The sequence below is a fragment of the Pavona decussata genome, unplaced genomic scaffold, assembly GCF_977016875.1.
Source record: "Pavona decussata unplaced genomic scaffold, jaPavDecu1.1 SCAFFOLD_48, whole genome shotgun sequence".
NCBI lineage: Eukaryota > Metazoa > Cnidaria > Anthozoa > Scleractinia > Agariciidae > Pavona > Pavona decussata.
Genome location: NW_028145470.1, coordinates 2101943 through 2127668, shown reverse-complemented (window position 1 = coordinate 2127668; position 25726 = coordinate 2101943). Strand labels below are relative to the sequence as shown.

The window sequence follows — 25726 nt, the reverse complement described above, 5'->3', positions numbered from 1 at the left end:
TAAAACTGCCTCATTGAATTCCTTTGCTATTAAGGATGGATGGTCGAGTTGTCTCGGTGCCAACTCGATCCTGATTTGAGATTTGTTCGCTTTTTCCTTCAAAAGCTTGTTAAATATGATTATTACTCCCTTCTGAGTTTAAAGTAATCTCGCTATTTGATCACTATAACAAATGACTTTTTATGGACATCTGCTTTACATTTTTTCTATCTTAGCTTTCTAGGGCTTCACTGCTTAAATTATCAACGTTTCTCACTTTGTTGAGCCAACATACCATTGGATGTCACATAACTTAACTGTTATGAATTCAAACTGGATTATCCGAAATGTTCAGCCCTTATTATTTGTTATCTCCCACAAAGTCGATTTTAGGGCCGGAGTCATTTTATTTGAGAAAGCAAAGGCAAATATCACGAACTTTCTGCATCTTTTCGTGAACATTATGGGACATTTTGGTGTATTTACATTACGTGGGTCTTAATTACAAGGGGTTTAAAGAAGGTATCTAAATTGGGAGGGGTCCTAATCGATATGGGGGTTATTAGAAACAAGCCTCAAAGGGCTCGGAGCATGTTAGTGAAGGGGTGCTTATCACAGATAAAGGATTATTAGAGAGAGAGAGAGAGGCCGTATTAGGTGGGACTTATTTGATGAGAGGTACTTTCTAATTCTAAGAGGGAAGTATTGGATAAGGCAAAAGGCACAGCTTAAAAGGAACAGCTTCTGTTGAAATAAAAAAATTCAAGAAAATGTGCACAACAAGAAATCAGGTTAGTTACAAATACGTCAGGTATATCTTCTCTTCGACCCCCTAGGGGGAAAATGAAGAAAGTTTTATATGGGGAGGCTCTGGCGCGAGGTCCAAATCTCTACCCTTTTATATACCGGTACCTCGATCCTGAATAAGGTACCCTTTTGGGGGGAGATTCCCAGCATAGTACATTATAGGGAGTACCCCACCCCCTTCTCGAACTTCGACCTTCGATTCCTCTGTATTGTCTTGTGTTATTTACTTTTCCTGCCATTTCAATTCTGACCACAACACCTGAGGGGGGATGGTCAAGTATAAGAAAGGGGGAAGGGGGAGGGACTTTAATAGTACATTTGATGTACACAATACAATCATTTGGGAAAATCACCATTAGTTACAATGAAATCCAATGGACTGACTGAACCAGTCACAATCAACAAAAAAGCACCTTTGATGTTTGGCTGTAGCATAAAATACAAGCATTACTTGAGAACAAATAGCTGACTTTTTGTGGAGCCATTAATCTAAGCTCACAGAAATCAAATATCACACATCTTGGGCCTTAAATAACAATTAATCCACAAGCATGTGTTGGATACAAGATGATGTTGACCATAATCATCTCGTATCCAACAGACACTTGGTAGTGGAATAATTGTTTATTAAAAACAACCACGAAAAATATTTACTGATACTTCCTTCCCCCTTGACATGTACTCTTACAATACTTGTTGGCCAGGGTATAATGGCTCATATACAATGGCTGCTCAACCAATCAAAACTCTGGAACTGCATTATCCAATGAGTAAGTTTTTAATAATGACATTTATTATCAGCTATTAGTGTACAAGATACCCCAAGGTAATGAACTGCTGATAGCAACAAATGCTAAAATTGTTACAATGCTAATACACCGCTACAAGTACTGACTACTAAATGAACTACCTTGATGAGCCCCAATTAAGTTTATTTACAAACTTAATTATAATATTTGTCTATGAATTATAACTAAAATGGTCTAAAGTTAACAATGGAAGATATCTCGAAAAATATTATATATTATGGGGTCTGCATGTTTCCAAAAAATACTAATAATTTCTTTAGACTTTGAGTGGTCACTTGTTATATCTTTTCCCTCAAATGATCATGCATATGAACAGGGAACTGTAAAAACTGGTCAGGAGTAATACAACCCCGAACCCAAGCAAGGGCTGCTAGTCTATTAAAAGATGCCCAGAATCAAGTAACTAGGAGTATTACTACTCCCCCCTCACCCCTGGATGGGATGCTAGTCCATCACAGGATACCCAGCATAGTGACTAGGAGTATTACTACTCCCCCTGGATGGGATGCTAGTCCATCACAGGATACCAGCATGAAGTGACTAGGAGTATTACTACACCCCCCTGGATGGGATGCTAGTCCATCACAAGATACCCAGCATGAAGTGACTAGGAGCACTACTACTACCTCCTGGATGGGATGCTAGTCCATCACAGGATACTCTGTATGAACTGACTAGGAGTATTACTACCCCCCCCCCCCCCCCCTGGATGGGATGCTAGTCCATCCCATGATACCCAACAGGATGTGACATGGAGTATCACCACTACTTCACCACAGGATTCGCAGCACAAAGTGATTAAGAAATTGTTGGGGTGAAAGCTTCTCGTGTAAGGAATTTCAGCAGAGTAAAGGTTTGACTCAAACAACCAACTTTAGCAAACAAGTTAACAAAAAATGTACAAATTCAGAGAATAGAAAGCAGATTTCTAAGGTTCTGAGGCAGAAGACATCTCATTCTCTACTGTTTCACCTTTACGCTACTATCATTTGAGGGAAAGAAAAACTACAATTATTTCTAAAGCCAGAAACTGGCTAAATAAAAATATAACTTTTTATGGCAATGCCACTGTCTTGTACAAAATAACTTGGTCAACTTAGCAACCACTTGTTTTCCCTAAATACAAACTGTAACTGTATGTAAGAGTAGCGAGTGTAACACAAAATCTTTTGCTTTGAACCTCCACTCTTTAGAAAAGGCCATAAGGATAAAGTATGTCATGAGCCAACTGATAACAAAGTGGATAAATAAGATACTGTAAATAAAATTAAAAAAATCAAATGCAGAAATTTGCAAACAAAACTGCACCAAAAGAAGTATTTCTCAATGATTTTGTCCTGAGACTAAACAGTTTTGGTACTAATTGATGCATAAAAAATAAGACTTTAGAAAGGAAAGACAATATTAGTAAAATCTCAGCTACAGGCTACATCCTTGAACTTCTTTACTAGACTTCTGCAACCTTAATGTTACGTTTCTGTCCCAATCATACTTATCTTGTACATTGATCTGCACATCAGTCTTTTAGCAAGATACAGCCAAATGTTGATAAAACAAGCTTACTACGACATGCAATTTTAGTCCAAATATTCAATCATTGAAAAGAAACAATTACTCAAAACTGGGCACAACAACATGGTCATTTTTAAATGAAAGCTGTATCCAGACACAGTGAAAAAACTGTATAACAGACTTGTCTTAAACAGTTTCACAATCAATTTTCACTGGCTGATGTAGATGAAACAAAAAACATAACTTGCATTTTTCTTTGTTCAAAGTTGGTAAACAAATACAGAGAAAAGTTTTGATAATCAAGGTCCGGAACAATAAAGGCTTCATTGTAATTACAAGTTCATGTGAGCACTCTTGAGGCATGTTGGCCAGAAAACTTAATAACCTTTGGTTCGTGCTTCATGAATTTCCTCAAGTAGTTAACCATCACTGGAAATCCATGGGCCTTCTTTGCTAAAAGCTTGCTGTACAGATGTATTTCTATTAAGTTTTACTGAAAACTAGCAGTACTTATGGTATTTTTTTTTTATTTGCAATAGCAATCACTGTTCTAAATAAAAGAAGAGAATTTCACTTATTTGAGTACTTGTAAACTGTAGTCCATTGGTTCATTCTAAGATCAGAACCAATGCCAGGTTTGTTTTGAAAATTAAATATAAAGTTCCCATGAAAGCATTATGCATCTTTCCTCAAAAAATTCTTATTCCAAAGTAGTGTCAAAAGAAAGAGAGTCTAGTATTTAACATTGAACAGGTCCAGAAAATATCTGTAACCCAACCCCCCTCCCCCCAACACACACACAAACATTCCAGGGGGTGGGGTGGGGTGGGGGTCTCAAGAAATGTATAAAGCTGAATTGAAATTTCCAGATGGATATTTTTGGGAACTACAAATTACAAATAATTATACTAAAACCCCTAACTACCCCTGTTACAGACACAGGGTTGTCAGGAAACCTTGAAGAAGCAGGTTTGACAGGGAATGTAGCCCTGAGCTATGTCTACTGTCTTTTGATCAATTATAAACTTTGACCAAACAGTTAATTCCTGTATTTTTTTGCCCACAATTCAGTAGCTGTTTGCAGCATGCTAATGACAACACTGCAGTCAATGATGTTTAAAATAATATTATCTTGCATTCAAACTATTCGTGAACTAATTGCAGTAGTCTTGTTGTTTATAGAGCATGCAGCTATAATGTCCTAGTCTTCATCCATTCCATTTGAGACCCGTTTCGATGGTGGAATCAAATGTGTGGGAAGATCATCCGGTAAATCATCATCATCCAGCTTGATTTTGATCAAGTACATTGCCAGCGCAAACTCATCTTCATCTAGCTGCCCATCACGATCAATATCTGACAGAGTCCAAATTTTACCCAGAACTGTGTTCTGTAGTTTTGACTTCACCATCTCCCTCTTTGCCACTGCTCCACTGATCTTTCCACCCTTGGGACCCAAGCTCTTAAACAGCCTGTCGTACTCATCTTTAAATTCTTCCACCACCCATGCATCCGACTCTGCACCAAAGGCAGCGCCCTGGCAGGCACCAGAAGCAAACGGGTTATTGGTTGAGTGGCTGACGGCAAACGCACCCCCTTTGACAGCGGCTTCAGTGCCATATGTGTTGTCCTTCTCCAAAGGTATCATTCCCATAAGCCGTGGGATGTCGTTAGCCAGCATGCGGTCAAGTGATTCAATCAGCTTGGTTCTCAAAGGCTGGAACTTGGAGAAGTCATACTTGCGCAGCTGCTCCTTGAACTTCACCACTGAGGGGAAGTCTCCGGGCGAGATGTTGTGTTCTTTTTGGATCTTCATGTACACATCAGAAAGGTTTTTAAGCAGTTGCTCCTTTTTCTTGTCTTTGCCAAAAACTGCAGGCATCTGATTTTTCAGTTCTGCAATAATGTAAGCATGGACCTACAACAAAGCAAAAGCAATTAGGAAAGACAGTGATAATCTCTTTTCCCTGATTATGATAATTTCTAGTGCAGGTTAGACAAGTGAACCAAAACATATGCATTCATCATTTTTTAACTTTGTTTACCTTCCTACTAAGGGAACTACCCTTGGCCTGTTTACATGCAAACAATTCATTTGAAGCAAGATGTCCCAGACCCCAACCCTCCATCTGCATATATTTACAGTTATTATTCAACACATTGTGACACTGCACAATATGGTCATGGTGAAGTTAATATACGTCGTCCACACATAACAGATATCCTGCGATATACGTAATTTTCATGTGTTGGGGAGAAAAATGGCAGAGCGCTTTCAAAAAGTAACAACCTTGCAAGAACACCAAACTATAAATAATGCTGTTTTATACTGAACACAAAAAAGACAACCAAGTTTGTTGTTAGGAATTGTAACGGTTAGTGCAAAAAACTTTTTCTGCTTACCTTTCTGTTTATGAACTGGCAAAATTACAGTTTAGCAAAAACGTTTAATATATTTTTTGCTAGACTTTTGGATTGTCCTGTATTCTAGGGGTCAGAAATTACAAACAGTACATGTATTTCCTTAGATTGGTTCTCGCAACCGTTAAACAGAGATCTCGACTCGTCTTGAAAAGATGGAGAAAACCACCTCAGAAAATCTGAGCTTGCACTGAAGTGCCTCGAGGAAATTTAAGCTTTCTGGCAGACAAAAAGATAGACGGAGTGCAAAGTAATTATTCTCAGAACCATCAGAGCCGCTTAAAAACCCATTTAGTTTCATAAAAGATCCAGAGTTCTTGCAAGCAACAAAGCACTAGATGCGTTTGTCGAAACACTGAGGAAAGATCGTGAAATTGCTTGCGTAGTAAACAAAATACTCACCCGAGAAATCATTGAAAAGCTTTTCCAGTCCGTTCAGCTCGGCCCGCCTGACACAACAAATCCTTTGCAGCTTCAAAATACTGTTGGTTTTAGCTTTCGAGGCTTGAAATTTGTGGAAAATTTTGCCGGAGCAATTGACACACCAGACGAGTACTCAATTTTGTAATTTGATGCAAAACTCTCTTGATTTCATTCAAACTTGAACAAAGCTACCACTTTCATTCATGCCGGTCCGTGCACGGGAAAATGTTACAAGTTTCTTTTTTTGACAAATAAAGATCGCCTCCAGCTTTTCTGCTATAAACCTGTGCTTTGTTAGCAATGTGTTGAATAATAAAACAATTATCCTGCTCAATCTTGCGGAATATCGCCTGATTTTAGCCGATGACACCGTATCAGGTGATATTCCGCATGATTTCGAAGGATAATTGTTAAATATTACAGTAGATTAGGTGTCCCCAATTTAGCATACTCTAGATGAAAATGACATGTTAATAAAGTTATCATTATCATCATCATCGGCTTAGACGAAAAAACATGGTCATCGAAAGAGAGGTGGCTGTTAGTAGAAAGAAATTTGACAGTAAACTTTAAAAAAAATGAGGTAATCTAAAAGACCACTACTTTTTTCATACACAATGATTTCTTCAGTCATTTAAGAGACCCCCAAGGAGAAAATTTAAGACCCACGCCCACTCCTGCCCAGATTTTAAGAGCCCTCAACCTTGCTACCTCTCCTATGAGACTTTTGAGTTCTCCATCTATCGGGTGATTTTTCTGGAATAACCCAGTTAATGGTTTCATCCACTAAACACACCAGGCTTGTCATGAAGCATAAAGTGTTTCGCCACATACCTGAATTCAAATGGTTTCCTTGTTCAACACCCATTTCCTTGGTTTCAAAGAACTTTTGACAGGCTTATTTGAGTTCAAGGTGGGATGGGATACATGTACAATGTGTACAGTGTATATAATGTGTCAGTTTTGTTTGAACATTTCAAATGGTTTCCTTATTCACTACACATTGCTATGGTTTCAAAAGACCTTTTGATTTCCATGAAATGATCTATATCCATACATTTAAATTAGATCAAAACACTATATTTAAAAGTCTGGTACCAACCTTAGCCAAGCGTGCTCTCTTTATGAAATCATTCAACTTTCTCAAAGCAGCATTCCGTGGCAAGGTTTGGATGTCGCTAAAGAGATCATTGGCCTCATACTCAAAGAGCTTTCGATTTTCATCGTTCTGCAATGGCTGGTCCCAGAAAGATCCAAGGAAAACACGAGCCACCTCAGGAGTATTGATAACTTTCCCCAAAGACCACATCAACGCTCCGTACACGCGCATCAACTGTTGAGTTGTAACCATGTCAGCTTTGTTGAGCACGATTCGGATTTTATCATCATAGTCGCGAAGCACTTCGATTCCACGCTGAAATTCATCAGAAATGTCAAGTTTATGCGCGTCGAAGAGTAAGATGATCCGATCGCAACGCTCTGCGAACCATTTTAAGATGCCTGTAAAATCATATCCCCTTGCAACACTCTGCTTCTCCCCCGATAAAATGCCAGGAGTGTCGACTATAGTTATGCTTTCAAGGACAGGGCTTGGAAGCTCAGAACAGTTAAATCTATTTAGAAAGGCATTCCCAAATGAACTGAGGGTACGAAACGGCTTCGTAGGATCCACTATCAAAGCATTCCCCGGTACAACTTGCTCATTCTCGCCATGCATAACAGCGATGAAGCTATCGGTTGTTGGCTCGGGACCGATTCGTAAGCCCGGAAATTCTCGCTCCAGCAGATAACGAATGAACGTTGTCTTGCCCGTAGAATACTGACCAACCAGCAAAACCATCGGCTTTGCTACAAAATCAGGATCAGACATAACTGGCGAGTGAAATTCATTGAAGAGGTAGTTTTCTTCAAGCGGTTTCAATGTCTTGAAGTACAGTTTCCTGAGACCGTCCACAACAGAGTTGAAAACTTGAGGGTTTCTTTGGGCGTCGTTCTTTTTCATCCACGAAAACATGATGGCGGTATGCCTAGGGCAAAAGTTGTAACGTCTATTGAATCACAATGAATGGCTAGCCACGAGGAATTCTACTTTGATTTGATGTATTTTCACGAAACGTGTGAAGAACTCGCCGCCCAAAAGCTGTACGCATGCGCACTAATGCTCACGGAAATTGGGCTTGTGATATGACGTCATAGGATTTTCCTCTATATTTAGGGAGTGATTCATTTACAGCACGTGTCGAATAATAACGACAGTTCTAAAATAGTTCATTTTACAAAAATGATTTCTCCTTGGAGAATATTGTGCTAACATTATAATCATATGATTATGATGTTCACTTTGTTTATGATATACTTGTTTAAGATTACTGCATCTCTCAGGAAACCGTTTATCAAGACAAGAACTCAGTTGCCGGCACTGCAATCTTTTCATCGTCTCGTAGCAAAGGATTTGATATTAATTAAAAATTTAAACGAGACCAGGTTGAAACGCAAAACAAAGGTCCTTTTGTTAATTGTTTTTAACCATTTTCTTTTTTTTTTTGAACTTCAACTCCTTCCCCTTTACAAAACTAGTTAAGTATTTGTCGATGAAACTGCAACCTTGTTCCCAGTGGATGAAACTGGTCAATTCTTCCCTCAATATTGGGCTTTTCTCCGGACTGGGTACCACAGTTTATCGAGTCAACCTGCTCCGGCTGCGACACGATTCCAAAAATTCTGCAGTTAAGAAAAATGCAAAAATTGTGTTACTAATTTCAACGAAAGACCGGAATACGCAGTTAAGATTTCAAGCGACATAGCGGCATCGGAAACTGTATGACCCTTCATGGAATTACTGGTATAACTCAGTTGCAGTGTTACTTGCAGGGGTGTTATTGGTGAATGAAGTCATCAAGAACTTGTTCCTGAGGAAGAGGGAGAGAACGCTGGGACGAGGTTGCACGTGACCCGACCTTACCAACCCCCTTCCTACGTAGATTACACGTAAAACAGTCAAATTAAAGACGGTGCCTACTATGGTTACTGTGCGTACGTTCTACGCATCTCGTGATACTCGGGTTTCCTATGGGTGGTGGCTACTAATACAAGGATATTTTTGCGCGGTTTAAAACTTTTTGGGGAAAGCAGAATTTGGCAAGTGCTTTTGGTATCCAAAAAAAAAATTAGGGGTAATCATGCATTTTTCAGAGATAAAAAAGCTTCAATTTGGAAAAAAAAAAACGCCATGCATTGCTTTGTATTTTACTGCTTTTCAGAATAATTGTTGCTTAATTATCTCTAAAAAATGCGTGGTTACCCCAAATTTTCTTTTTGGATTTTCATAGCCCTTCCTAAGATCTGCTTTTCCCACATAGTCAAAAACCGCGCAAAAATACTTCGGTATTAGTAGGCACCGTCCTTAAGACTCTTGAACCCTAAGAAATGAACAGACGCGATCAAACTTAATCTGTCTACTGTATATCTCCATTATTTTTAATAATGGCTTCTGTACACATTTCAGCTTTCTTTGTTTATCAACCAATCACATCTCAACTTTTCATTGCATGGTATCATCTTTAATTAACACCTCGTCAAAAACAACTGAAAATTCATAATGCTAGCCGATTAACGGGTTCCGCTGAAATTTACTCGACAAAAGTACGTGGGGGGGGGGGGGGGGGAGGGGGTTCTCTAAAACTGAGTTCCTTTAAGGATCTTCAAGAGGCGTCTCGACCAAAAAAGGACATCTATCAGCTTCCTGTGTTGGAAAAGTGGCACAATTAGTCGAGAGAGAAGCTCATTCGAGTGATCTGCACCGTTTGTGACGCCTTCCATGGTTGGTCGAGAGGACAAAAGAACGAACAACAGAACAATGCTCCCAACCCTAAAAAACAATGCAGCTGCAGGTTATAAGGGTCCAGTGAAAATAGAGCTTTTGAAGGGTGCAGGTCTACTGGCTCATTCTCCCAAGGCAGGTATGTTACAGATGTTTTATTAGTGAGCAAGAGGGGGGGGGAGGGAGATTGCAGTGAGCCCCCCCCCCCCCCCCCCAGCATGAATGTAAGTGCTCATTTGTCCTTAAAATAGAACCTTCAAGCAGCGCAATTAGTGTATTCTGGAGCAATAAATTTAGTTTATTGATACAAAATATTAACAGGGTCATTTATACACACAGAGTTTTGAATACCTGTTAGTTAAGATGCGGGTTTTCTACCAAAGTTACTGTACTTTGCACACGGGTATACGGTAGAAATTTGGTAACCTACTTGTAAATACTATTATATAAAGCATATATTATATATATATTTATAAAATAAACAAGAATCTTTGCACTCTGTAATTGGCTCCAAGCCACTTTCCATAACTCTTTGAAAGAGAATCTATCTTTGCTAGTTTCTACAAGTAACGATATCGCCCATAACAAATTGGGCGGCCCTAGCAACAGTACTGGAAACACTCGCCTACTGCACGTATAACATCAACAGCTTGTCATTTTTTCGATTTCTTAAATATTTCAATCTATTAAATTCAAATTAAACCCTCAAGGAGAATATAAAGACACAAATTTTCGTGGTGTTGAACATATTGTGAGCCAGGCCCTTTGGTTAAATTTGAAAATGGAAATTAACGTGACAGCACTGCGTCTTTTCATTTAAACAACAAAATATACTTGCTATACAAATACGAACGACACCACAAGCAGGATTCCAGGCGAGCATTTGGACAATGTTCCCTTACATTTTTCAGTGCTCGCAAACAACCTTGCATTAGTACTTTCGTTAAAAAACGGACGCAAACCTAGGAGGGTTTTTTTGTACAAACGCCGGAATCGCTGTCCAAAGGCAGAAACATGGTAATTTTCGTAGTAGACGAGTTCACAAGGTTCCCTTGCTCACATGCAACAATTCCACGATAGAATACAACCAGTAAAGGGTTAGTCGTGTATAGAATACGCTATCCATTAGGCAGAGCAGTAGAGACAAAAATTGTCATAAGCAGCCATTGCTCACATGCAACAATTTCACGATAGCATGCAACCAGCAAATGATTGGTCCTACATATGATACGCTGTCGATTAGCCAGAGCGGTAGCTATTATTGAGACAAAAGATGCCATAAGCAGCCATTGATCAAATGCAACAACTCAAAGATGAAATCAGCCAAGGCTTGGTCCCTCAAAGGACACCCTACTCAGAAGGCAGTGGTGAAGATGGCGGTGGTTCTGGCAAAGGAGTCAGAAAAAGCCATTCATCTTTACCAAGCAATTAAACATGACATATAGCCACTGCCAGTAGAGGTTTCGTAGGACATATGGTACGCTATTCATGAGATTCATTTAGCTCGTTTTCCAGTTGCTTGACCTCTTCCAAAATATGTTGATGTTCCTCAAGCAGTTCGGCATATTCTTTAAGCTTTTGCTCTCCTATTTCCTCTAATTCCTATTTAAATATCAAACAGATTAAAGTTAAGTAAACCCTACAAGCTTCAAGAATGCAGTGATCAGCTCCTAAACTACGTACAAGATCAACAACACAGGCCACCAGAATAAAGAGATGATTAACAAACATACATTGGGGTTTTGTCCAGTGTGAAAAAAATTCAAACCCTATTCTAATGCTACTGAGGCAAAAATGACTTTTTATTCATCCTAGGGCTACTGTAGTTAGCTAGCGTTTGTAGTCAGCCCTGTGACAATACAAGGGCTATGTTTTCAGTGTGTTTATGTCAACCTAACTTTCTTTCAGACCGTTACGGTATAAATCCCGATCAAGTCGACGAGAGTCTTCGACAAGTGATTAAAGCTGAGAGTTAACGACAGTAAACGAAGGTTAACGAGTGTCGCCGAGAGCTGATGAGTTAAGTCGACGTCACTAACGATAGTTAACAATTATTCCACGAGCGCGCGTTGGATATGAGATGATAGATAGCCAACGAGGCGGCTAGCGCCGAGTTGGCTATCTATCATCTCATATCCAACAAGCGCAAGTGATATTGGTAGGCCTTGCTGATTTCCTTTTCAAGAGCAGCCAGAAAACAATTTATGGTCACTACTTCTCGGGCATGGTATAATGGCTCATATACCATGGCCGCTAAGCCAATCAAAACCCTTGAATTGCATTATACAATGATCCAGCTTTTAATAATAGAGGGTATTAGCTAGAATTGGCTAGAGTAGACACGAGGTAACGAAAGTTGAGCGAGAGTTGACGGGTGTTCACGACAGTAGAGCGAACGTTAACGGGTGTTGACGAGAACTCGCGATAGTGGACGAGAGTTGACGGGTGTTGGTTGATGAGAGCTGTCTCGAATAGACAAGGTTAAGGCAAGTTGTCGCTCTCATTTAATCGCCAAATACCATTACTTTTTACAACGGCGAAGCGCTAAATCTCCAAGCATCCTTCAGGAGAATGTTCAGATTCAATAGATCTCAAGTTCTACATAACAACTCAACGCACCTGAATTTGTTTCGCGGCTTCCAGTTCAGTCTCAATGTCTACAAAACAACAACAACAAGGCATACTTAAAATTAGCAATTATGTCTGTTCATGTCATTTTATTCTAGGACTTGTGAAACTTGTACTTTGATTTGCAGACACAACTGTTTATTGTACCGGCCTACGGAAAAGAAAGAACACTGAAATATTATTGCCGATGCATTGCTTCCTTAAACACTTCTCAGTTTGTGTGTGAAAGCACAAAACATTGGCAGCGGAGGGAACATGTTTCTGGTAAATTTTAGAAGCAATTTTTTTAAAATTCCGATTTTATCAGGAAAATACAAGGTGCAAGGTCCACCAAGGTTTGAAGTCAACACTGAATTCAGTCCTTTTTTTCGACCGACTGTAAAAAGAGCACTTCTGCCAATTTGGATTTGAGCTTTTACCTTGTCCAAGTAACTCAAAACTAAAAAAACAAAAAGAAAGAAAGAAATGACAGAAAAAAGAAAAGAACAACAACAACAAAGTCTCAAGCCTACCTCGTTTATCATAGTCATAAATCTCCACATCCTCTTGTAGCCCCACATCAGTGGTGAGGCTAAACCGAATTCCCTTTGCCATGTCTTCTTCACCACAATTGTCATCACCGTTCTTTTCGTTTCCCCCATCCAAACCTGTTTTCCCTTCACCTTCATGCCCGGCAGAATTTCCTGATGCAACAATGTTCTCGCCAGTTGAGTCTTCAGTGACTTTCCGGTGAGCTGGATAATCAACATCTGAACCTACACTTTCGATATCCAGTTTGCCCAAGTCTTCTTCTCCTTCTACATCAACATCTGAAATTCCAAGGTAATAAATGACAATGGCACAGGACACTTTCATCAGATTCCATATTATTATTAACCCTGGCTAAACAGTATGCAAGCTGAGTGCCTAGTTTACCACAAAACCAGCCAATCTCTCTGTAGCTGGCGTAGCTGGTGGGATATTGGGCGAAAAACGAAAGCTGGGCGAACGAGCTGGGGACACAATAGTTTTCAGCTGGCGTATGTTTCTTAAACTCCCGAAACTGAAGATTTCGGACCCGAAAAACTATTTTACATACACAAAATTCATTATCAAAAATTCAATTTTGACACTTTTGAAAGCTTGCCAATCTGTAGAAAAAGGGATAAGAAAAATACTTTTCGAACCCGAAAGACTTCGAGAGCTTTAAGAAACGCGTGCCAGGCCGGGTAGGTCATCGCGACTTTTAAGAAACACGCCCTAGGTCCTTACGGCACTCACATAAGCATAACATTTTCACAATGGATGAAAGCCTACGTGCTACGTACGGTCACGTGCAAAGTAGCTATAACAGAACAAAAATGGTAATTGCGTTCGACGTACAGACAATGTAAACCTAATACAGATTGGAGTCGAGATTGTATGGGACAATCAACAAATGAATGGATCTTGGGACGCGTATCTGGCATTCCCCGTAGATTTTGCAGGGGCGGATGACATCATCACCAACTTGACAGACGAGAGACAGGCTGGGATCGAACGCACTCCCTAATCTTTGAATATTAGTAGTAAATTACTATAAGAGACATTACTTTAAGTAAGGAGAGATGGTTTTTAAGCTTAAGGGAGCAAAAATGAGAGCTTGAACGGTTGTCATGCTGATAGTTAGAATAGTTCAGTTTCTTTCAGTTAATAATTCTCTGAAATTGTGATAAAAAAGCCAGGGGTTTCATTAAGATTTTAAACAGGCCGGCAAGAGGTTAGGGCACCCGGGCAGGATAGGACTTTAAATTGGATATGTTCTTTTACGGAAAATGTTGGCTTAGATGATAGCACCAGCCAGACAAGGTCGTGTTCACAGACGGTCAATTTGCTCAGTGCCTGGCCTCTAATGAAACCCCTGCATAGTCGTAGATACCGTCATAGATACAGTTCTTACCGTCAAACAGTGCTGGTGTCTGATTAGGCGTGATACCTTTAAAAGGCCCAGGGGATGAAAGAAACAGAGCAGGTACAGAACTACGCATTGGAACTTCACCAAAGACAGTGCTGTTGCTTGCTTTGTTCAGCACATTGGTCTTAGACCCAGCAGGCGGGCCATTTATAGTTCCTGGGCGACTAAGTTCTGGAAAGTTCATTGGATTAAAGTTGATTACTGCTGGTGAGGTGTTGTGAGAAGGCCGTGTGGTTGCTTTGCTTGTCCTGTTACTGTAGATATATGGCACACTGTATATTGGTTTTTGCTGTTTCCCGGTCGCTGTCACGTTGATATCTGACCTGATGTACGGAAGAGGGATTAAGATGGGTCGTGTGTTGTTCCTGTAATAAAACAAAGACAAGTGTAATGAATCTGCATCTGAATTCGAGGCCAACTGTGACCTTTGAGACCAACTCTGCCTTAGGAGGTGGCGTGGGCTAGTGGTCAGGGCGCCGGAATTGTAATCCAGGGGCCCCAGGTTCAAGTCCGCTCTGAACACTTGGATTTGTTTCACGGTAACTCCGTTTTCACATCCAAGACCACGCTTTGTAAATAGCCAACTGGTTTGCCTCCTACCAGTTGGGATTTTTAACAAATGTTATGCTCAGTTTGTATATTTATTTCACTAGTTTATAGTGTTTCCACTACACTAAAAACCTCGGCGCTTAAATAAAGTCTTTTTTTTTTTGGGGGGGGGGGGGGGGGAAGAAAGGCTAACCTACTGAGTTTCTGTTTTCGAAATGAACAACAAATGAGTTGCTCATTGATGTAACAATAAAACTTACTCATGTTTTGCGTCATCTCCTGAACCAGGAAGTGACATTAGGGCAGTCTCATCAAATTTCATCTTTTCAACTTCACTTGATCCAAATGATGCTGCCACAATATCTTTATCCCTTGCAGCAGGTTTCTTCATGTGCTGAGTAATTTTTGGAGTTCTTTCAAAAAGAGATAAAACAAGTTAAGGCAATCGGACTTCAGCTTATGGTATTTGAACCGGCAGATTTTGAATATTTTGTTTGGCCCTTAAAAAAATATGAGTAGCAAGATTACATGGTGTAATGTTCATAACTTGTTTTCTTTTTTAAATTTACCCTAGTGCCAACGTCAAAATTTCCCCCAAAGTTGCAATTTACTGGAATTCAATGGCAAAACCTTTTTTTCAAAGCACTACGATTACCCTATTGAAATTAATTTATATCACAACTATTGCAAAACATGCATAGTAAAAAAGTATCAGTCTGAATGATAATTTACCTGAGCTGCACTGGTGCACTTGTGTTAATATACTGTATCGGCCCCCGTTTGCTGTCTCTCTGACTTGGATACAGTAAACCATACAGCGACTCAATTTTCCCCTGCAGTAAAGCACATTAAAAGACAATTAGTGATATAAAGGCTACAGCTGTACATGTAACACTAAAAACGAACAATGTTTCAACCATATGATTAGTCATTTGATTATCATCGGTTGAAACATTGTTTGTTTTTTATAATGATGATGATGATGATGATGATGATGATGATGATGATGATGATGATCATCATCATCATCATCATCATCATCATCATCATCATCATCATCATCATCATCATCATCATTATCATTTTAGTCTAAATTATAACTTAACAGTTGGTCTTATCAAATTTAAAGTTCCCATATACATACTGATACTTTTTACTTTCTAACTTTTAAAATCCACTCTTTTGTTATTCCTCTGCTGATTTCAAGGGAAACCCAGGAATTTTCAATTTGAGGGGTGCACAATAACTTTCAAACATAGTTATGACACAAAGGAAATAGTCTCTAGTAGTCACTGGTACTTTGTCTCACATGAAACCCATTTCTTTCTACAACATTGGATTTTCTTTGTGCATATGTTTAAAAAATATTCTTATTACAATGTGTTTTCTCTTGTATGAACATCTTTAATTACTTTCAAGAACCCTCTTCCCACATCTGCCTCTAGATTTTGTAGCCTAGCTCTTGGTTTCACATGTAATCACTAACAACCCCACAAACTAAGCTACTCAATCACTGCATACAAATGAAGTGTTCCATTGATTCACTAACCCGACACACTCGTTGGTAGACCTCCTCAAGACCTGCAAGTTCAGCTTGAATACTTTCTTTTTCAACATCTGATATAATTCTGCTGTTCTTGGATTTCAGTTCCACAGATGGTGGCACTATGTCATCTTCAAGATCACCATCCAGAGGTCTGTAGGGTGGAGTGGAGTACACCGCCCTCCTATCAAATGAAATAGCGTACAATAAGGCTTAATCCTTTGATCAAAACAGTATATCCCAGACACCACAGAAAATTATTATTATTGGTTGTTTATGACCCAAATTTTATATTAAAGTATGTATAATAATTATACATTCTTTAATTATTGTTTGATTGTACCGTAATGTCAGGCCCTTAAACTAGCCATGTCTTTATAAGCTACACGTAAATATTCTTAAGGTGTACCTGTACAGTGTAAAATGATTATCAAAAATCTGTTGTTATTAAGACTGAAGGTGTTACAGATTCTAAATAAAATAAAATAAAATAAATAAATAAACTTTGTTTAACGAGGGTTACACTGACAGTCTGTTACGACAGATTCTGTATCGAATTGGATTTTGGAAATGCTAATGTTTGAGGAGAGGGGAAAACTGAAGAACCCGGAGAAAAGCCTCTCGGAGCAAGGACGAAAAACAACAACAAACTCAACCAACATATGACGCCAAGTTGACCTGGGAATTGAACCCGGGCCACATTGGTGGGAATTAGGCGAGTGCTCTCACCACTGCGCCATCCCTGCTCCCTGCAGTAACGTTGTTCAAAGTGCAGAGAACTTTATCCAGTGGATGTAATAACTACTATCCAGCAGATTAAGTGCCCACCAAACTGATGTAATTTGGTTGCTAGGTTGTGATTTATTAAAGTTTTCCATTTTTGAACAAATGTGGCCTGAAAAATGAAATATTTATTTTCATTTTTTGTTGTGGTGGTGTGGGGTGAAGATTAAAATATTTTGCATGATGACCCAAACAGCCACCACAAAGGAGAACGTTTTAAGCTTGTGTGCACACTGTACAATCATATGACCACACAAAAAATGTGGGTTTACATTATTTGTAATCTAAACGGCTTCACTCTGAGACAAATCTGAATGAAATGAATGAATGAAAGTAGACTCTCTTTATTAAGGTGTCTAAAAATATCAAGCAGAAGGAGAACACTCTGCTAAGGACACCTTACTAATGATTAAGTGACTGAGATAACTACATTAAAAAAAACTATTTAAAAAATTCAAATAAATATCACAATGTCTGTCACAAAAACTATAGAATTGCATAGATAGCATCCATCTTGTAGAAAGCCAATAGATGCCACCTTCTCATTTGTGATTTAAAAGACTTTAGATTGCTCAGGAGTTTTTCCTTATATTTACTGGATAAGTTACCCCACGGTTTAGGACCAAGGTATTAACAAGTGTTCGCAATCTATTACAATGATTGCTGGCAGCGTACAACAGAGCTTGTTGTTGAATGAGTTTTGAATCACAGAGATCATGCGCTATTGACGTTAACAGACATTAAACACATACCTTGCTAAATTCTTCATATTGTAACCTGCGGCAGTAGCGGGGGGAGGAGACGGGGGTTCAGTTGAACGACACGCTCTAATGATTCTTGGTTTGGCACGCTGTCAGATAACAATTATATTCACACATGCACAGTTACTAACAATAGCACTTAAAGTGTACCACCCAACTTGCACAGATGTATGAGACTACATTGTAACTTCCACGGCATTAAAGTTGTAATGAAAGGTGGGTGTGTAAAGTACCAGACATCAAATTTTAACTCTTTTTCTCTTTTCTTCAAATAATTTCCCTCATTTATGGCATGTCATTTTCATTTGAAAAGCAAAGCTCCCCTTACTTTTATTCCTTGCCTTAGATTTTGAAAATATTATGATCAATTGGACAATTTTATTTGCAATACCAGACTCTAATCTGTCTGTTTTGAGCAATGAATGTTTATTAATTCATTTTTAAGGTTACTGCCATGTTTCGCGAGTGCCTTCAGGGAAAACTAGCGTACGCGCGCTGCTTACGATAAAACCACGAAAAACTATATATCACTGTAAAGCTGATAAATTGAAGTTTGCGAAAATATCAATGTTTTTTTTATTTTTTTGGATACATAAGTGCTCAGAGGCCTGCAAACTCAATACTAGCGACATGTACTTAACTGAATTACCCACTCTCACGTAAAGGCGCACAACCAAACATACTGCACAATATCAATCAGGAGATAATACTGGCTAACAAAATGTGTCAGGCTTTTTCTTTATTCCTATTGGTTTGTGAGAAAACCCGTCCTAAAGATGGACAATGGAAAATTTTTGTAGTAGCGTCAGACGTTAACACTTCAAGGGAAAAATATTTTGAATTTCGTAAAAGCCTGACACACTTTGATGCATTAATATCCGATGACCATTCTGGCCAAATTTCGTTGAAATCTGGCAAATCTACATACCCTATTAATTCATTTGAAGATGGGGAATTTGCGCAAAAACAAAAGCTGTGTTTTCGGCCTTGAAACATTTTCAGGGTTTTCGCACCTCATTAAAATACTTGTCAACGTGCTCACGCTGCCAGCTGATCAAACACAAAGAAGCATTCCCTGGAGGGCACTCAGTGTTACTGTAATATTGTAAAGCAATACTTTTTGGGAAAAGTCTGGCGCGGGAACCAAAACAAAGAAGGAAACGGCAGATAGACGTAGAACGTGAAACTGGCAGCCCCAGCGGAGTTGACATAAGACACGCACTTTTCACCGCTATCAGTACACGAGGCTGCGCACTGAGGTTCACTGCTTATTTTCAGCCGGTCAACAACGGCGAAATTGGCTGGATTGTCGCCGGCACCTTCGATTTCGGACTCCAAACTGATGTTCGACTCTTTGCTATCCGATTTCTCGTCCTCGAATTTCTCTGCTGCCAAGGCAGTTGTTTTTATCCGGCTTGCCCCGATATCTTTTGATGAGGATGGGTTTAAAAGGAAACCTGACTGGTTGTACCAAGAGCCCTTGTCGCTCTCCGCCAGCTGAAGTTTTTTGGCTTCGTCATATGATTTTTCGACCTTCTTTGGCCCCGGTTTTTTCTTAACTTTCACCCAAGGCAACTTTTCTAGTTTCGCTTTCTTCATAACAACCTTTTACGCAAATTATGCTTAAATCTAAAATGGAACGCTGTATCACAGTAAAATTTTACATACAACGCTGTAACATGCAATGAACACAATATAAACAAAAATATGCAAATTTGCTGGTAATTCGAGATCGCGGGTAATTTTTGCCGCGTAATATCTCAACACAGTCCCGCATAAATTGGATTATGACACCTTCACTCGCTCACCACTTTTCCTACAAAACTTTGTTTTTCAGATAGCTTGCATTCTTTTTAAGATTTCTAACTGCTGTTTTCACGAAACTTTGCATCCCTTCCTTGTTTCAACAATTATCTAATAAAATTTATTTGAGAAAAATTCGACCTTTCTTCCCTATAAGTAGCCTTAAATGTAATAATTTCCTTTTTTCCATTGCAGACACAAAGTTTGATGTATTACCCTGATGGGAAATATGGTTTCAGCTAACGCACTAATCAGACTAAAGTAACATCACTAGTCTATGACTTACCCTTGCCCTTGTCCCCCCTCCCCCACCCTCCACTACAAATCTGGTGATAGTGACAACAATAATCAATAAAAATATCAAACACGATCACACCCTGGGGAACTCCCATATAAAAGTGACTGGAGTGATCATCAGAAATTTTGAAAAGAACCCCTAAAAGGTACCAGATACTGTTTGTGGGTGCTAACAATTTTTTACCCCTGACAGATACCAACTCTAATGAGACAAATAAAATCAGCTGACTGATATTATTTGAGTTCCTCGCATATTTTTGGCTCAATGCCCTACAAGGTACCACCATACCTCTATCTAACGGAAGTCATTTTAGATTTAAGCATCCTAAGGGGTATCAAACCACAAATTTTAACCCCTAAAAGATAAGATGATCACCCTCGTCACTTTTATATGGGAATCCTAGCCCCGGCCTTTCCCCCCAGGGATCATGCAAGGAAAATATTCTATGGGTGATGATTGAAAGATATGAACTACTCCTAGTAGCTAACAGCATTTACTAGTGAAACCATGTGTGATGAAATAGAGAGAATTTTCCTCTGCAATGAATGGAGCTCATTCCCCAGTAACTTACAAACCTTAATCTGTGAAGCAGAAAATCCAGTCTTTTCTGAGGCCTTTGGTAATTTGAATGGGTCTGGTCTCCTTCTCTATTATAAAAACATAACAAAATGTTTTCAGGACAATTTAAACCACACTACATGTTTCCCTATAGGGAAATAACATACTCATTAACTCAGGTTGATCAGCTGCTAACATGACTGTTTAAAAATCGTATTGACTAGTAATAAAATAATTTATTGGGGACCAGGGATGGCGCAGTGCAAAGAGCACTTGCCTCCCACCAATGTGGCCCAGGTTCAATTCCCAGACTCAGCATCATGTTGGTTAAGGTTATTGTTGGTTCTCGTTGTCACTCCAAGAGGTTTTTCTCTCTGTAGTGTTCAGCACTACAATGATAAAAGTGGACTTAAATGTCCATTCAATACTTTTTGCTTCTTCACTGTGATTTACAAAGTGCCAGGATATTAAATGTATCCCATGACAGATTTGTCATATTTCACATTGTTTCCTTTTCCAATGTGACTACGTACTGACAATTAACTACAGCACAGTAAAGATATGATGTTGTCCTTTATTTGCTGGTCGGAGGTGTTCAATTGCACTATGCATGCTATTAGATAAACCTGCTCTTGACTTAATACACTGTACAACATTGCTTTATGAACTCAAGCGTACATATCTGTCATCCTCTGGTCTGTCTTTCATGCTACAGAACTGACCACGACCCTTTGCAAGAGGTGGAATTGAACGATGGCTTCTTCCAACTCTAGGTGAAACTTCATCCTACAAAAACAAGAAGGAGACAATAAAAAAATATGTTTTTTTATGGAGGTTAGGTTGAAGTTTTGGTAACAAGACCCTTCTTACAACATGGAGTTATTAGCCCCCCACAGAACTCTCAGCCTGGAGGACCAGGTTATTGCTTAGCCATGTCCAATGTTTATCCGCTGCTTTGTGCTTCATTTTGCAATTAAAACAGAAATTTTGCCATTACCATACATGTAGGCTTCTATTGAAAACAAACATAAAGCAACAGATAAAACAATTTTACCTGAAGCAGGCTCTTTATTAAACCCAGCCGGCTCTTTTGGACTCTGCACCTTAATTAGCCTCAAGTATTTGTGTTCTGTTGAAATTTCAGCCCATCATAAACTCTCTTTCAGACGGTGAAATTTGCATTGGTAACCAGCTCTTATCAACATCCCTGACTACCTATCATAAACCGCCGACCGGTTGGCTCAGTTGGCAGACCGGGCTTCCGTGCAGGAGGTCGCGGGTTCAAACCCCGGCCAGACCAACACTCAGGGTCTTTAAAATTAATTGAGGAGAAAAGTGCTGCCTGTAAATTTATGACATCTGCAAATGGTTAGACTTTCTACTGTTGTCTTCTTGGATAAGGACGATAAATCGTAGGTCCCGTCTCACAACCCTTGTTCATGATTACTTTGTGGGACGTTAAAGAACCCACACACTGTCCGCAAGAGTAGGGGATGTAGTTCCTGGTGTTGTGGTCTGGTCTTCTATCTTTCACACTCATGCTTGGGTTGAATGGCTGGGTGGGTGGGTGGGTGAGATCTAATATGGACCAATGCTGACGTCTGATCTCACCCCATAGAATTGTAAACCGCCATGAGACTTCAGGTGATATGTGCGATGTATAAGAATTTCATTTAATTTCATTCAATTATAAACCCCCAAATGACACCACCTCCCATTATTACATTAAAGTGTTCGTGGCACTTTAGTTGTAACTTACTAAGCTCACAAAATGCCCTCCTGTGGTATAAGGTGACCCACCACCAGGAGAGGCAGCCTGCACAAGGCCTTTGGGAGGAAATCCATTGGCAAAATGTACTTGTCTTGTGAAAGCATTTGGGTTACCGTCTCTCATCATTGTCAACTAACAAATGCAGCTGTTATCCACATGCTTGATTTAGCCATTTAGATGATAAATTGCCAACCTCTGCGAGTCAAAACAAGATCCAAGATTTCAGCAACAATATATAATTATTATTAGAAAACACATTTCATTTTTAGGGAATGTGTGTAGTTGATAACTTCCATATATGTATATGTCGTGGTTCAAAATTTTTTTGTTTTAAAAATTTCTCAAGCCAGTTTGATTTGTATGACCTTTGTCTTGGATTATGGTAATGAAGACATATATACCGACATATATATGGTCATGGTGCACTGAATATTATTATTTTGCCGTCCGTAGTCAACAGATGTATCCTGTGTTATTACTCAACACTTTGTAAAACTGCCCAAGTTTGGTCATGGTGCACTGGATATAATATTCGTTGTCCATGGTCAACAGGATAGCCATATGCCTAATTTTGTGTCTCAAGGTGCAAAATGGCAAACTGCGCTAGGTCATTAACATGTTGAATAATATTTAACAATTATCCTGCTCAATCTTGTGGAATATCCCCTGGTTTTAGCCATCCCTGCCTACAACCTGGTCAGCTAAGTATCAGGCAATATTCTCAATGATTTCATGGGATATTTAATTTGTTAATTATGCTGTATAAGTTGAGGGCCTCTTCACTTCTTTCTACCACTGATTGTTAAAAACTGGATCATTGGATAATGCATTTCCAGACTTTTGATTGGCTTAGCCATCATAAGATATCAGCTACACTGTATTATACCATGCCTAAGAAATAATGGCTATTAAATTGTCTTCATTTTCTTGCAAAATGCAATGAGAAAGATCAAGCAATATTGTGTGGTTCCAGAAAATATCCATACCCCCACCACGGAGGGAATTGGAAATTCCAGAGGGATGGGGGGGTCAATGGCCCAGGAAATTCCAGAGGGAAGGAGGGGTGAATGGTTGGATAAGCTTCCAGAGGGTCAACTTCACGTTCATGTCAGACATAGTTGTTCAAAATATTATTGTAACTTACCAACTTAACAACTTCGTAGATCTTTCTTGAAGACGTTACGTTGTTTAACTGTTTTAAAGCAACCCTTGTTACATTAAAAACATGTTTCCCTTCTCCGAAAAGCCTTTGTAAGCGTAGTAGTCCAAGTGAGACAAGAAATCTATGTCTGCGTTGCGTGACTCAGTTATTATAAAACTGTTGTTTGTGAAGCTTTCTTGCGCAGAAAAATATTGTTCACTGGCAACAATATTATTGTTTTTGTATCAATGTTTAAAAGGGAAACTTTTGTATGGCTATAAAGTGAAAGCCCCAATTTTACATAAAACATTGAAATATTGGTTTGTTATTTTTGAATGCTGTGTAAAGTTAAGCTTACGGGCAAAGGTCAATTCCCGGGGTCAATTATAACTGGTTTGTCAAAACTGACCCGTGTTAAAACTTATTTTGTCCAAAATATTTCAACTCAAAGTCCAAAACTATTAACTTAATTTCTATGCCAAAATTCAACAAAATAGAGCCAATTCGACATTCTTTTAATGCGTTATTGATCTCATACAAAATTTGCATAAGAACGTGAACATGCTATAATTTCGTTTCGCTGCTCCATTTCGTCTGCGGTTTCAAGTTACGATCTGAAAGGTCAATTTGTCTCCCTGCCCTGCTAATGCTTATTTTGTCCAAGCTATTCCGATTCAATAGGAAAACTATTGACTAATAATAACTAGACTGAATGATTACCATGAGAAATATATATTGAGTAGAACTAAAGCGATAATCCTTTTGATCTCCTACAAATTTGCATAGGAACGTAAACATGAAATACTGTGCAAATTAAATGTAAACACATTTTTGCGTTGCCGGACTTATTCCAACAATTTAGATTTAAAATCTTCAGCAAAGCTAATGGTAAAGTTTGATGTCAAAGACCACAGGTAAATATAAAACGCAACAATTATTTCAGTATCAAGAGCTTTTTGGCAAACTTTACCGGTGAAATTGAACAGCGCGCACGCTCTTCGATACGCATATTTTCTCCTCGTGTAGGCAGTTCTTGATATTTCTGAAATATTCACATCAAACTGATTTTTGAGGCGTTCTTTTGAAATAAAACTTTTCCAGAGGGGGTGGGGGTGTAGTCTGTATTTGAGGAATTTCCGAAGGGGTGGGGGGGTTAAAAAAATACTTTGAAAATGGAAAATCCTGGGGGATGGGGGGGTCCTATGTGAAATTCCCTCCATGGTGGGGGTATGGATATTTTCTGGAACTACACATTTCTTGATTATTTTTTTAATTATAAATCGCGCTTGTTGGATATCCAATAAGTGCTTGCGAATGTTGATGCGTGCTATACATGTTATCTATAACCTCTGCTATAACCTTATCTACAGCCTTCCAATTAATTTTGCACAATATGAAGAACAATAGAGATTGGATAAGTATAACAATAGGCCATCTTACAGTTGTGTGTTTAGTGACCTGGCCTTGGATTGGGAGCGAGGCTAGGAGTGACCTTGCTTTAATACAGACCTCACTGCTTTTCATATGTAAATGGGAACTAGTTAGCATAAGAACAACATGATCTACATGTGAAAAGCAGTGAGGTTTGTATCAAAACAAGGTCACACCAAGCCTCACTTCCAATTCAACGCCAGGTCACTAAGCACACAACTGTAAAATGGCCTATTCTAACCGATGATATATTTGGTTACAACAAATAAATATCTCTGTTTACCAAGTCGCCAAACAATCGACATTTCGTTAATTAATGTTCCTTTGATTCATTCACGTTTCACGCCAAAAACATTTTAAGCCACTAGCAAGCCGGGTAGGCGAATCTTGCTCCTAAACCGGTGTAATTTTGAGGGAAAGAGAAAGGTTACATTAGCTAATTAAAAGAAAACAATAACTTACCTCTGGAATGTAAGCTTATTTACTGTCGCGCGCGCCACTTGGATACGAACACAACCAGTCGGCACGGGGGATATTTTACCTTGAATCGTCAAAGGTTGAGACCATTCTGCGAGGTAAAGATGCAGTCTAGCGACTCTTTTCACTTTAACTCACAAACTTGAGTAGATAAGCTCAAAAGATCGAGCTCACTAGCCCTTGACTTTGCGACTTTTTTGCGATCATTCGTTTCCACGTGACGTCACAAATTCACTTGAATTCAACGCCAGCGATCAGAGTATGCGGTTAAACATAATA

General features: G+C 39.1%; 2 protein-coding genes and 1 long non-coding RNA gene across 4 annotated transcripts; 1 reads left to right on the top strand and 2 right to left on the bottom strand.

The window, feature by feature from the left end:
• The first annotated feature begins 1148 nt into the window (after positions 1–1148).
• LOC146481737 (uncharacterized) lies at positions 1149–3141 on the top strand. The gene is made up of 2 exons (XR_014864347.1): positions 1149–2004; positions 2068–3141. It is a non-coding gene; the product is annotated as an uncharacterized LOC146481737 (long non-coding RNA).
• LOC146481736 (EH domain-containing protein 1-like) lies at positions 2493–8104 on the bottom strand. Its single transcript, XM_085107890.1, has 2 exons — positions 7054–8104; positions 2493–5025 (listed from the first exon to the last, which is right to left on the bottom strand). Exons 1-2 carry the CDS (start codon positions 7963–7965, stop codon positions 4309–4311), a joined length of 1629 nt encoding a protein of 542 aa, XP_084964016.1. The 5' UTR covers positions 7966–8104; the 3' UTR covers positions 2493–4308.
• A 1942-nt stretch (positions 8105–10046) lies between these two features.
• On the bottom strand, positions 10047–25684 carry LOC146481735 (uncharacterized). 2 transcript variants are annotated; one of them, XM_085107772.1, is made up of 12 exons: positions 25433–25684; positions 22387–22593; positions 21306–21413; positions 20645–20716; positions 17960–18057; positions 16431–16608; positions 15614–15714; positions 15142–15294; positions 14309–14697; positions 12912–13208; positions 12391–12428; positions 10047–11373 (listed from the first exon to the last, which is right to left on the bottom strand). In XM_085107772.1, exons 2-12 carry the CDS (start codon positions 22522–22524, stop codon positions 11254–11256), a joined length of 1692 nt encoding a protein of 563 aa, XP_084963898.1. In that variant the 5' UTR covers positions 22525–22593; positions 25433–25684; the 3' UTR covers positions 10047–11253. The 2 variants fall into 2 exon arrangements, with proteins under 2 accessions (XP_084963898.1, XP_084963899.1); XM_085107773.1 differs by having other exon boundaries at positions 14318–14697; positions 25433–25683.
• Positions 25685–25726: the final 42 nt, after the last annotated feature.